This window comes from Trichechus manatus, unplaced genomic scaffold, assembly GCF_000243295.1.
Source record: "Trichechus manatus latirostris isolate Lorelei unplaced genomic scaffold, TriManLat1.0 scaffold00074, whole genome shotgun sequence".
Classification (NCBI taxonomy): Eukaryota; Metazoa; Chordata; class Mammalia; order Sirenia; family Trichechidae; genus Trichechus; species Trichechus manatus.
The window spans coordinates 1748545-1762165 of NW_004444010.1; the positions used below are offsets into that span (position 1 = coordinate 1748545).

Here is a 13621-nt window from a genome sequence, read left to right on the forward strand (position 1 = left end):
TTATGTACACATTATATACTGAAGATATTTATAAAATTCCATAAACATCTGAACCCTTCCAGGTGTTCTTTGATAAAATAGTTCTTCTCTGTAGTTCATCTATATTGAATATTGCTGCAGAAATAATTTCATTTGAGTCCACTTTATAGGCATCCACAGAGTACTTAATATTGTGGTTATTATTTAATTAAATCTGAAAGCTATATAGAATAGTGTGTATTTTTATAAATGTTCTCCTCTTATACACCTTCTCCCATCTGGCTGCTTATGATTTTTGCTGAGAAGAGGAATTATTTTTCCTTAGCAGCACTAGAATTGAGTGTGGATGAAAATCCTGTTCTATCTTCTTTTAAACTGAGTCACAAAGAACTTCTGCTGTTAAATACAGGAGTCCAGTATAGTGCATGAGCCTGAATCCTCAGAACTACTCATCAGCAAAGTTCCTGCTTCTGCCTTTATGGGAGTTGGTTGATTTACTACTACAAGACTGTGGAAGGGCCTCATAGAAAATCGAAGGTTTTCTTGAAAAACCTGTTTCAGCTACCAGTATCCTTGCCAAGCCAGTGTATCTTAGGGGTTTATTGAAAAACAGCAAATCTTCTGCTGTATTTTACGCCTGAATGTTGCCTCTCTTCTCCTTTTGATTTTCTCCGCCTGTGTGTAAACTTCAGTATTTTAATCATATTCCAACACAATTCTCCTCCTAAAGGCTGACCTAATTTCCATAAAGAAACATGCTAAGATAGAGAAATAAGGTCTCTGGGGGATAAACAATCTGTGAAAAAGAACTATGTCCCTGACTAGTGCCCAACACAGCCAGTTTCAGAGTGAAATTCTACACTTCCAAGTAGTGATTGTTTTAAGGTGAGCCTACCGGGGGCCCAGAAGTCACTGCACCAGAGCTGAATTAATTAAAAGCACTGATGAAGATATATATGTTGCAGCCTTGCCACGTGTAACTCAAGAAGTGTGGCTCTGCTTCTGTCTGAGGTTTGGAGGGAGCCTTGTGGCTTCAGAAAAGAATCTGACTTTTGGCCAAGCTCAGATCCCCACTTCATCTTCAGGTCTTTGGTTAAACCACTTGAGGCTTCTCCTGAAGTAGCTACTTTACCCCTTAAATACTTGTGTGTTCACATATTTCAGCTAATTACTAAAACCACATCAGGTGTTGGGTATATGGGACTAGGGTGTTATTAGAAAGTGGTATTGAGCTGATTGATAGTGTTTGGTCAGAAAATAGAGTCTTCTTGCTAGTCCAGTCACTCCACCTCACAATAGAAATCTTAGATATGAAAGTATGCACAATAAAAAGGGAAACCAAAGCAGGCCTTGAACACAAACCCTGCTGTAGAAATCGCGTAAGGAGGTTTGACTGCTTGGAGGCCTTCTTTTTCCTGTTAGGCCTAACTAACCTTAAACCAAAGAATATATTAACATTGTCCTCTTCCTTCAAACCTCAAACTCAATTTGGTAGTTTTGATAGGAAGACATACCCTCCTGAGCCAGAAAAAGAAAGCCAGAAAATCTTGGGAGTCAGTTATTTATACCTCCAGATTTCCAGCCTTAGAAACAGGGTTCAGTCAATGTCCTCAAATAAGTCCAATCCAGGATAATCTTCCTCTCTAGGGCTGGAAAACAGGAGGGTTCACTGAGGGAGTAGACTTTACATATGCAGCCCACTGCCAAGCGTTCTATTCCCTCAGCCTCCAAAATTCTTCATCTTTCTAATGAAGAAAGTGGCTCTAATATAAGAAAAAAGATATAGAATAAAACAGTCTGTGATTGAGCCTAATTTAGGTCTTTAACATTTTGTCATTTAAACTTATTTTCTCAAGAGCTTAAATTCTCCTGAAGTTGCATTATTATCAGGACAGATGGCCAGTCTTTTCTCTTGAATGCTAGAGTGCCTTCCAATTTTCTTATACTGGTTATTTTCTTCCATCAGAGTACTATCTGAGTCTACAAATGAGAGCTGAAGGGATAGCTGCAGACTGAGAAAATGGAACCAAATTAACAAAAGTAGCTTGACCTAATTGGGCAGAACACTTATGTGAGAGACACCTTCTGTATTTTTATCTGAAAACAAGGCTGTAGTGTTTGGACAGAAATTACTGTCTTATTTAAAAATTTAGCTCACGGTTGTTTCAAAGTATTATCTGCTTTATTCTGCCTTTTCTTGGTAAAACCATTGTGTTACGAATGGGTCATTTCCTTTTTATTCTAAGGTTTTATAATAATATGTAAAGTTATTATTCCATGTATTCCTTCTGCTCCATATTCTGCATAGGTCTGGAAGCAAGATTTTTGTTTTTATTTTTTAACCTATTTCATTTCTTTTTTTTGTAAGGAGCAGTAATTTGTCACCCTGATTTAAGTTGTTCTAATTTATACTTAAAAAATGTTTATACAGACATAATCTTTTTCAACTGCTTTAGCCAAGGACTTGAATGCCTGATTAAGACAGTCGAATTGGTTTTACAGTTTTACCAAAGACTTGCTTAATACGTATTATTAAAGGAGGGATTGGTACTATCATGCTATCTTAAAGCTGATGCTTCTGCATTCTTGTCCTGGACCTTGTCTCCGGTGAATTCATCTCCTCTCATTCGTCATTTTTTGTATTTTAACCTCCTTTCTCACATGGGCTGTTTGATCCATAAGGGACTCAGTTTAGAGCCATTTCCTCTTTCTTGGGTGTTTTTACACATTCGCATAGTTTTGAAATATGTTCAGGTGAACTTCCAGTACCTCTTTTTATTCTAGGACTTATTTCTTCTCTGCTCCACAGGGCTAGCTGACCTAGGAATCATTCCTTCCCATGAAGATAATCCATCCTTTTGGGTTAGATAACGACCACTGTGTAGAAAGGCCATGGCATTACAGATTGGGAGAAAGCTTATTAAGAAAAGAGTACATGATCAATCACAACAAAAGTTTGACTCTTGCAGTGTTTACTATGTATAAAGCTCCTTACACATTATCTTCCCAACACTGTAGGATGAATATGACTTACCCAAGTCCTCAAAGGTAGAAAGACCGAAGCTGTAATTCTCAGTCACATATTTCCTGGATCCAAGTCCTGTCTTCATCACCACATTGTGATGACTCCTTCTCACACTCATGACATTATCGTCAAAATAAACACATATTAATCACAAGGCCCTCTCACCGTCCTTCAGCCTAGTGATGGTCATAGTGAGTATAAAACACTTGTAGCCTCTCAAATGAGTGCTCAGAGTATCTTCTGGCCAGTTCAGCTCCCTAACTTCTGCTGGCTGGGGTGCCTACAGTCAGGCGTCCTTTATCAGAAACTCCTAAAGAGATCAAGCTAGTCGCATGTACTCACCATTTTTGTCTTCTCCTTCAGGAGCCCTCTAGTGGTTCCTCATTAGGTGTCCACAGAATATTAGTGGGGTGATTGCAAATTCTGATTGGTAATTCACATCCTGATTAATGTTACATTATAGATCATTCCATTTCATCAAAACACATTTCCTTAGATATGAAGAGTGTGGGAACCACTGGGTTATAGTTTGCTCTGTCATCTTTCTTATGATAACTTGAAGCATTTACGCCCTCATGGGTGACATATCCTCTTCTTGTTTGCATCTCTATTAGTAGCAGTGCCTCATTCAACACTTTGATGGTCAGTAACACTGATGAAGGATTGGATGATATATGTAATTGTATTAGAGCCTACTATTAAGGTCCGTTTAAATGGTAATGAAAAAAAAAGACTTCTCAGCACTTACCATTGTAACATTCGTCACCTAAGGACAGGACTCATAGGGAAACCGTGTTCTCTAACCCTGTTTTTACCACTTCTCTTGTAGTGGTGTAAATCAAAATTTCTTTCCCATTTATTGCCAATTATTTTTCCTTTCTTCATCTTTACAATTCATATATCCAGCACAGGCCCAGTTACCTTTGGATAGTAGAAACCCAAGAGCACTTGGAAAAATATATTTAGTCTATGCTCTGACCAGGATCACAACAGATGGTTCTGCACAGAGCTGGAGAAGGATGTAGAGCATAATTCTAACTCACAAAAAAAAAAGACCAGATTTACTGGTCTAAAGGAGACTGGAGAAACCCCGAGAGTATGGCCCCCAGACACCCTTTTAGCTCAGTGGTGAAGTTATCTTCAAGGTTCATCGTTCAGCCTGGGAGTGGACAGCCCCGTAAAACCAAATGAGACTAACGAGGTACAGGAGTCCAGTGACAAGGGCCAGAAGGCAAAAGGGGACAAGGAAGGTAGTGATAGGGAACCCAAGTTTGGGTATGGATATTGTTGATGTGTTGTGAGATTGTTAACCATTGTCATAGGGCAACATTTGTAGTAACTGTTAAATGAGAAACTGTTTTATTCTGTAAGCCTTCATCTTAAATGAGAATAACAACACAATTGGAAGAGCGTAGTCAATGTCACTGAACTGTGCATGTAGAAATTTTTGAAATGGTGTATCTTTGGCTATGTGTATTTTCACCAAAAAAAAAAAAGGCTGAGAAGTTAGAGGGTTGACATGTTGTGGGGTTGCTAACCAATGTCATAAAACAATATGTGTACTACTGTTTAATGAGAAACTATTTGCTCTGTAACCTTTCACCTGAAGTACAATAAAAAATATACATATATATTTAGTCTAGAAACAATTTTAGTAATTAAAATTGATCCTCTCACTCGCCCACCGCCCGTAAAATATAACATTTTATGTGAAAAGTTTTATGTTAAGAATTTTGACATTATAATTTCAACCATTCTGTCTCTGCTGGCAAACCAACCAAACAAACAAAAAAAGTAACGGCAAAACACAAAAACAAAAACCTGCTAAAAGTGGGGAAGTAATAACAAATAAACACAACAGTAATCTTTGATCAGTGTACATCCCCAGCTGGCTATTAAGGAGACAGTGAGATAAGTGGATATTTTACAATATGTTTTTTGGGGTCACTAGAAACAACTGGTCCCACCATGTAGGCTATGAGGTGGCTTTTCATCTCATTGCTCATGTTCGTATGTTTTAATTTTACCAACTCGTTTACATCCTTAAAACTTATTTTTTTCTAAATTCAGTGCTCATTTTTATTATGTTACTAATGACTTCTGCTTCAGCCCTTCTTGATTACGAAATTTATGATAATGAATATCAGTGTCTTTTTTTTTTTTTTAACAAAACCACATTTGCACGTGGTTGCATTCTTTCTTACTCTTTTCTTTCTTGTAGTTTTTCTTTGTTCCTTTCTCATGTTCCCGCTTTCTCCAGTTCTTTGCTTACTTTCCATAAATCTGCATCAGCTAATGGTTTTATATCCTGACAATTATGTCTCTTCACTCAAATGTCATCTAAGGGTAGAACTTTGAAAAAATAATTGCTCTAAGTTAACTTGGTAGGTAAGAATAAAGAATAGGTTTGCGAACAGGCATTTTTCTTATCCAAAGCATGATCACTTGAAGCATTCACACCCTCATGGGTGACATACTAAAGAAACTATAATAAAAACTTTTATTTCATAAGTAATACTGTTGTAACACTTCAATACAGCACTTATTATTAGAGGCTCAATAATAGGAGAACTTTCTTCTACTTCTGCATTGCATACCTAGCATCCTAACTGCTATAAGTAAGTTTCATTTTATATAGAATTTAAACTGTATAAAAATGATATACTAATGAGAAAATGAAAGAAGAAAACATCCTCAAATGGGATCACTTTCTTCAAACTCGTTCACTAACAGACATTTCTCTAAATTTTCCTTAGTCCCTGAAATTCATGGAAAAACCAAGCCAATGATCACTTATGTAGGGGATTCTACTGTCTTGGCATGTAAATGTCAAGATTGTTTTCCTTTAAATTGGAGCTGGTACAGTAGTAATGGGAGTGTACAGGTAAGATTAAATGTCTTTAATTTGAAGAAATTAAAATAAAAACTTTATTTCATAAATAATGCTATTAGAACAGATTCAAAACTCCTAGGACTATTTATATACTTGTATTATCTTGCTCTTTAATATGTATTCATAAAGAAAGAACAGTGATAAATGGAATTGTCAACTCATATTGTCAGCATATTACATTATACATCTAAAGTTATTCTGAATGTTCTGTAAGCTACTTTGTTTTTTAAAGTTAGCATTTTATAAAAGCAAGACACAGTTCATTTTTAGTTGACCATGTTCGAAATATATTCTTCAGAGAGATTTGTTTTCTTATTTAGTGAAAGTACCTAGAAAAAAAGCCAGTGTTTTCCTGTTTCTGTTTTCTGAAATATCTGTGATAAATGCAATGCAGATGTACCCTTTGAGTAAAGAATATATATAGAAAATTTGATAACTTAAACTTAGGTCTTGGGTTTTATTAGAAAGTGTCCTTAACCTTTTTTGGCCTTCTGGAGACCTAAGGGAAGCCAAATAATTTTAATTCCTATTTATTTAAGAGAAAGGACCATTCAAAGAGCTGATCTAACAAAAATATATGTACTCAATAAATCGTGTCTAGCTTTCCTCCTTCCTCCTATGGCAGGTAAATTCAGGACATTGTTCCTCAGGGGACACCCTTTTTTTTGACTTGGGGCTACTAATTGTTGAAATTAATGTCCTCTTAAAGCAAGTTGTAGTTCTAAAAGTAAAAATATGAGATAGTGTAGATCTTACAATAAGATATTAAATTCCTTCTTAGACAGAATTGATAGTATGCTAGACTGTTGCAGGATGACAGAGGAAGAATTTAGAAAGAACAGTGGCTGATTCTGTGATAACATTGGTTTAATGTTTTTGAGAAGTAGCTCCAAATTGCGTAGGTGTAGGCATAAACCATTAACACTTCACTTTGTCTCTCTTGTTGATGCTAGAAAAGGCAATCATTGTTTATGTATGTGTAAATATTTTTAAAACCATGTAAATATGTAAAAATAAATAGCAATTTCGTTCTTTGAGATATATAACATTATTTATGCATATGTAATACCAAACAAAAAATCAGCCCAAACCTTATTTATATTAAAGTTTTAGAATATAGTCTTACATATACCTATATTTCTCCACCAGCTGTAATAATCTCCTAATTTGGCCCTAAGCATGGATGACATTAGGATGTGAGGAAGGTGCAAGGGAATAAGGTACAGAAACCCTGAGTCAGGTTAGTCAAGTAGACTAACAATGTGCATCAGAATCACCTGGGCCGCCTATACAAATGCAGGACAGGTACTTTTGATTCACTAGCTCTGATTTATGGTGCATTTGTAAAACACATCCCAGCCAATTTACTATAATATTTTGGCAAATTATAAACTCACACAGCTCTTCATTAGATAACCTCTCAGAATATTTATATACTGATGAGCATTTATATTGAGCAGTGCAGTGGAGTGAGAGAGTGATGAAGGCATATCAAATGGCTTGAGAATAAAATTTAATTTAAACAGATAAAATAAAAAAGCCCCAAGAAATAGCTTGGTATGGCTCTTGAGAGGGTAAAGAAAATCCAGAGAATTGCAGCATCCAGCTTACCTGAGAAATTCAGAAACAAAAAGACAGAACATGTGCCCATTGCGATCGAGTCGATTCAGACAGAGTAGAACTGTCCGATAGGGTTTCCAAGGCTGTAAATCTTTGTGGAAGCAGACTGCCACATCTTTCTCCAGCTGAGCGGCTGGTGGGTTCCAACCACCAGTTAGCAGCTGAGTGTTTAACCACTGTGCCACCAGGGCTCCTTTAGAAGGTGTGCAGACCCCCATGTATGCCAGGGCCAAAGGAGATTTCTACCATTTCTCTGCATCACCTCCAAAGGCTGAAGATTTCATCTTCAATCCCCACATTTGAATGTCCCATCTTCATGGTCAAGTGTTCTTCCTTTATAAGAATGATGTTGAAAGTTTTATGTTAAGAATTTTGACATAATAATTTCAACCATTCTCTCTCTGCTGGCAAACCAACCAAACAAACAAAAAAAGTAAAGGCAAAACACAAAAATAAAAACCTGCTAAAAGTGGGGAAGTAATAACAAATAAACACAACAGTAATCTTTAGTAGCTCAGGGGTAGTTATTGTTTCAGTGTACGCCTGTGATCTATGAAAGAGAAAGTGCTTTGACTAAAGAACTAGCTGAGTATTAGAACATGAAACCCAGATGGCTGGAATTTTTCTCCCCTTTTTCCTTATAAAACATTTACCCATAATGATGTACTTACTGTAGTTTCAGACATTGACACCTCAGGGCTAAGTACACTTTACATTGTTTGCTACCTTCAGGAGATCAAACTCTAAGACTTAAGCTCTGTTTAATATAACTTCTCACGAATTTTAATATGCTCTTCCGTGCCTTTTCTAGTAAGCAATTTTCCCAGCACCATCTTATGGCTGTACCTCAAAACTAGATCCTATAGGACATGTATCTTTTATGCAATATAATAGTTATGAATTTTAGTGTCTCCTTCTGTCAGGTCCCTGTCAACATTCAAATGAGTAATAAGTTCTACGTGATCAATGGAACATACAGTAATGAAACAAAGCTCAAGATAATGCAACTTTCAGAGGAAGATCGGGGACCTTACTGGTGCCATGCAGTTTTCCAATTAGGCGAGAGTGAAATTCTCATTGAACTTGTCGTGCTGAGCTATTTGGTGCCCCTTAAACCATTCCTTGCAATAGTTGCTGAGGTTATTCTTTTAGTGGCTGTTATTCTCCTCTGTGAAATGTATACCCAAAAGAAAAAGAATGAACCAGGTAGGAATTTTTTTGTTTTTATTGTTTCTGTGAAGCTATCATGTTATGACTTAGTATATTATAGTGGCTTTGGAGTTTGGGGGAAAAATCCAGTTTTTATTATTTGGAGTGGTATTTATGTTAGTAACAAAGGTGAAGTGGGCTGTGAGCTTATATCCATGTACTTCCTAAAAAGGTTAGTATTAAAAAAACCTTTCTTGTCTTTTCTTTGGTACTACTCATGCCTAAGCACCAATTAATTGGGTGATACGTGTTTTGGTGCTGGAATATTAGAAATTCTGGCAGAGTTTAACATAAAAGATTGCAAAGATAAACAACTATCCTTTCACTTAGATAATTCATTTTTTATAAAAGTTTCATCATTCTGGAGTTCTCATCCAAGAGACATTCTTCTGTCAGTTTCCTATTTTTTACTCTGTGCCTGATGGGTTACGATTTGAGAAACCAAAGGTCCACTAGGAAAATTAATCTTACATTCTGCATTTTTGAACCAAAATTTAATAAACTTAATTGAAATCAGTTATTTCTATTTCTTCAAATCCCAGGGTACTAAATTATGATTGAGTGAAAATGCCGGTCCAGCCTGGAGAGCTTGAGGAAGGCAGGCTAGAAGTGCTGCCATCTAACGCAGCATGTTCTCCTTCATTCCAAAGAGGGAAAACAGCAGAGTGCGTTAACTCAGGGAAAAGTGAAGTGAACATAGGTGTTCCATAAAAATTGTAAACCAACCTTAATATTTAAATTTTTCTTTTGTCACACAGATGATGGGAAAGAATTTGAACAAATTGAACAGCTGTAAGTATTACTATTTACAGATTAGTTTTCAGTTGAATAAAATACAGGTAAATATGACATTAAATAAAATAATTGCAGTTGAGAAAAAAGTGCAAAGGTATATATGCCTTATTTTCTGTACCCTTCTGTGCTGTGGTGAGAATGACATCTGGAGTTAGGCTGCCTGTGTTAGAAACCCTCTCCACCTTGATAACCTTCACCTCTCTGTGCTTCATGTTTCTCCTCCTCAGAATTGGTTTAGTAATAGTACTTACCACATGAGGCCGTTGGATTACATGATATTATGTATGTAAAAATGCTTAGTAGAGGCCTTGATGCACAAAATATATTCAGTAACCATAGAAGTACTAATTTGTTTAAAGCAGTACTTCTCAGCCTTGGCTACATTTTTGATCACTTAAGCTTCTTAAAAATACAGTTGCTCTGACCTTACTGAATCAACTGGATCAGAACTTCTGGGAAAGAGGTCTGGGCATCTGTATTTCTTTAAAATGTCTACCGGTGATTCTAATTCCCTGTCATGTTGAGAACCACTGGCCTAGAGTTCTGTTAGTCTTTTTTTTTTTTTTTTTGAGAGAACACAATTTGTGGCATTAATTCTCTTACAGCTCTCTTTGGAGTTGAGCATTAGGAAAATGAGAGGCCTGAACAACTATACCTACACAAATGACACTTGATGTTCATTGTTATTGGCCACCAGAGGCTCTGAGATGTGAGGGCTGTAGCTACAGTTAACAAGCAGGAGTGGGGCAAAGAGTTGACATACAGATATTCATAGACATTATTAAAATAGCTATTTTTACTTGGTTCACATAGAGCAGGTTAAAATAAATCAACCAAATATGAGCTTCTAAGTTAAGGGCACACAATAATTATATCAGGAATTCCATAGAGAGGGGAAATGGAGTGTTGTCTTAGCATCATAGACTCTAATAGTGGGGAGGGAATTGAATATCTCTCAAGGCAGCACATTCTCCTTCTGGAGAGCTTGAACATCTGGCTAATATTGATTTGAACTCTTTGATTCCTATGTATTTGTCTACTTTCTTACCCTTAGAGTCATATAAAACACAGGACAGCCATTCAGGTATTTGAAGACAGTTATAACCTTGCACAGATTCTTCCATTCTCCCAGCTCAACCTCCCCAGTGCCTCCAACTATTCCTTTGCTTTTGTATTTGGAGGTTGCTCTGGTCTCAGTGTATTTTGGTTTGCTTAAGACTCTCTCTGAAAGGATGGTGCCAGAACACTGTAGAGTGGACTGTTAGTTCTAAGTAACTTTTATTTGCGCAGCCTACCTTATTCTTTAATATCTCTTCTAGGTTATTTTGTGAGCATTGTCAAGCAGAGTCAATCTATAGTATAAATAATTAAATTTCTTTTTTTTTTAAATTGGGATGTTATACATTCTTTCTCTCTGCCATACAGTTGCACAGAAATCACCAACAATGCTTCAGTTTTCTCATGTTTGGGTTATTCTAACATCCTTGGGTTTAATTCAAGTATCAAGGTCACTTGAACTCATTTAGCACAACCCTTTACCAGTTCTCCTCTGGAATATATAGTTAGGAAGTAAATTTTTCTCAGAAGAGAATAAATGTTATCATTGTGTTTTATATAAAATGTGTATAAATGTGTTTTGATAATAGTGATTCACAGAGTTGCTTAGTAAAAGTGATTTGAAAAATAGTACTAAATGTACAGCATATAAACAAGCTACCCTGTACATGTTGCCATCAAATCAATTCTGACTCATAGTGACCCCACAGGGTTTCCAAGGCTGTAGATCTCTATGGAAGCAAACTGCTACATCTTCCTCCTGCAGAGTTACTGGTGGTTTCGAACCCTCAACCTTTCGGTTAGCAGTCGATCACTTTAACCACTGCACCACCAGAGCTCCTTTTAAAAACAAGCCAGGACTTCTGGGCAACATGGCACTATAGTCAGAAGTACCACGCCATCCCTCCGCAGCAACGATCAGAAAAACTAAGTTAAACAGAGTCACACATCATTCCTGAAACCCTAAGCATCAAATGAAGAGATAAAGAACTCAGCCAAGCGCCTAATGGAATAAGGAACTGACGGAGAACAGAGAGCAACATGAGATACATGTAGAGGTCCCCTCTCAGCTACTGCAGCATGGATTAGCCATCTTAGACTCCTATCAGAGATCAGTGAATGGGGGTATGAGAAAGCAGCTTCAGGGAGCTTCCAGCAGGAGACAGAACAACTGGCAACCAGCGATATAGGCTTTTCTACCACCTACCCTTCTTCACCCCCTCTTAGCCTGCTCTGCTTCCTGCAGCCTCAGTCTCTTGGCCGGGAAACACCAGCTTTACCCTGATGTCGCTTGGATTCCACCTGCCCACACTGCCCGACTCCCTAAGTGCCTTTTGTTGGCTACTGGTGTTGCCTTTTTCCACTCCTTTAGACTTCTTCCTTACCTCTCACCACCTCCCCCTCCTTTCTCTCAAATACCTGACACCATGTGCCATCTTTGCTTCTTCCTGGAAGGCTGTGAAACACCACTTGACTGTGAAACTGCTTCCCGGCCAGTGCCACCACATTGGTGGGACCTCTGGGAATTTTTTGTTTGTTTGTTGGCTCTGATTTGTTCTGTTTTGATTTGTTTGTTTTCTTTTTCTTTTCTCAGCTTGGGAGCCCCTTCTCGCTGGGCAGTACTGTGTGGCTTGGAAGCTACTCCCTTACTCTGTCTGTGTAGACACACAGGGACATCCCTGGAGGCATTTCTTTTTCTTGTTTTTTTTGTTTGTTTGTTTGTTTGTTTTGTTTTCTTCTCTCTCTCTCTCTCATTCCCTTTTTGTCTTTCTTCATTTTCAGTTTGCTGATTTGTTAATTTTTTTCTTTTACCCTTTTTCTTTTTTTATCGTTTTTGTTTTTCCTCATTTCTCGGTCTCTCCACTCCAACAGCAAGCTCCCTTAGCACTCTTTTGTGTGTACGTTTTTGGCTCCTGTTCCTCTCTCTCATCTTTCCCATACCCATCTTAGCACCACACATCACAATCTGCCTCCTTCCTGCCTAAGTGCACTGTTCATTGAACATCACACTCCCAAGCAGCACAGACACAGCCTACTGGAACCTGCCCTGCACTGAGTCCCACTCCACCCTGTCAGCCCTGGTACGTGCCACAAACAACCCATCCCAGCAAATCCCCTTCAGCTGGACTTGCCCTTCTGTACCATACCTGAGTGACTGACCCTGCCCATTGGAGAAGGAGGTGAAAAGTATCGTGCCCACAGACGAGCAAACAACAAAGAACGCACAGCCCACCTGCTGAGACGTAACCAAATAAAACAAAAAAGCAGGACAAAACAAATCTACTATCAATAAACAAGGAAAATAAACACTGAATGCCCCAAAGATAGCAGATAATATCAAAAGATTTACAAAAACATAACAGGATGGTTCCAGTAGTCGTCAAAAATAAAATACCAGCTGACCTTCCAGGAGAAGAAAAGACACTAGACCTAACTGATAGGGAATTCAAATCTCTAATATTCAGAATTATCCAAGAGTTGAAGCAAAAAGCAGACAAAAATGAGGAAAAAGTAGACAAATACATGGAAAATACAGAAAAAAACTGGAAGAATTCAAGAAAATAATACAGGAACAAAATGCTAAAATAACTTCACAACTAGAAATCATACAGAAACAACAATTAGAAATCCAAAAGATACCAAGATTTCAGAAATGGACAGTGTCATAGAAGGGCTGAGGAGCAGGTTTGAAACGATGGAAGATAGGATCAACAAAATTGAAGACAAATACTTGGATACAACTCTGAGGAAAAAAATCAGAAAAAAGAACAAAGAAAAATGAAGAAACCCTGAGAATTATGTGGGATACAATCAAAAGAAAAAATCTTTGAGTGATCAGAGTTCCAGAAAAGTGGGAGAAAACAGAAAATACAGAGAGGATCATTGAAGAATTGCTGACAGAAAACTTCGATGATATCATGAAAGATGAAAAGCTGACCATCCAAGAAGCTCAATGAACCCCATATAGGATAGACCCCAAAAGAAAATCACCAAGGCATATCAAAAAAAAAACAAAGACAAACAAAGAATCCTGAGAGCAGCTC

At 37.4% G+C, this 13621-nt stretch overlaps 1 protein-coding gene across 2 annotated transcripts in view; it reads left to right on the top strand.

Annotated features, from left to right (window-relative positions):
* EMB (embigin) overlaps positions 1-13621 on the top strand; it is an 88295-nt gene that overhangs the window by 56893 nt on the left and 17781 nt on the right. For both annotated transcript variants that reach the window (XM_023734964.1, XM_023734965.1), the window contains 3 exons: positions 5761-5888; positions 8441-8723; positions 9485-9518. In XM_023734964.1, coding sequence (XP_023590732.1) covers positions 5761-5888; positions 8441-8723; positions 9485-9518 — 445 coding nt within the window. The remainder of the gene's footprint in view (positions 1-5760; positions 5889-8440; positions 8724-9484; positions 9519-13621) is intronic.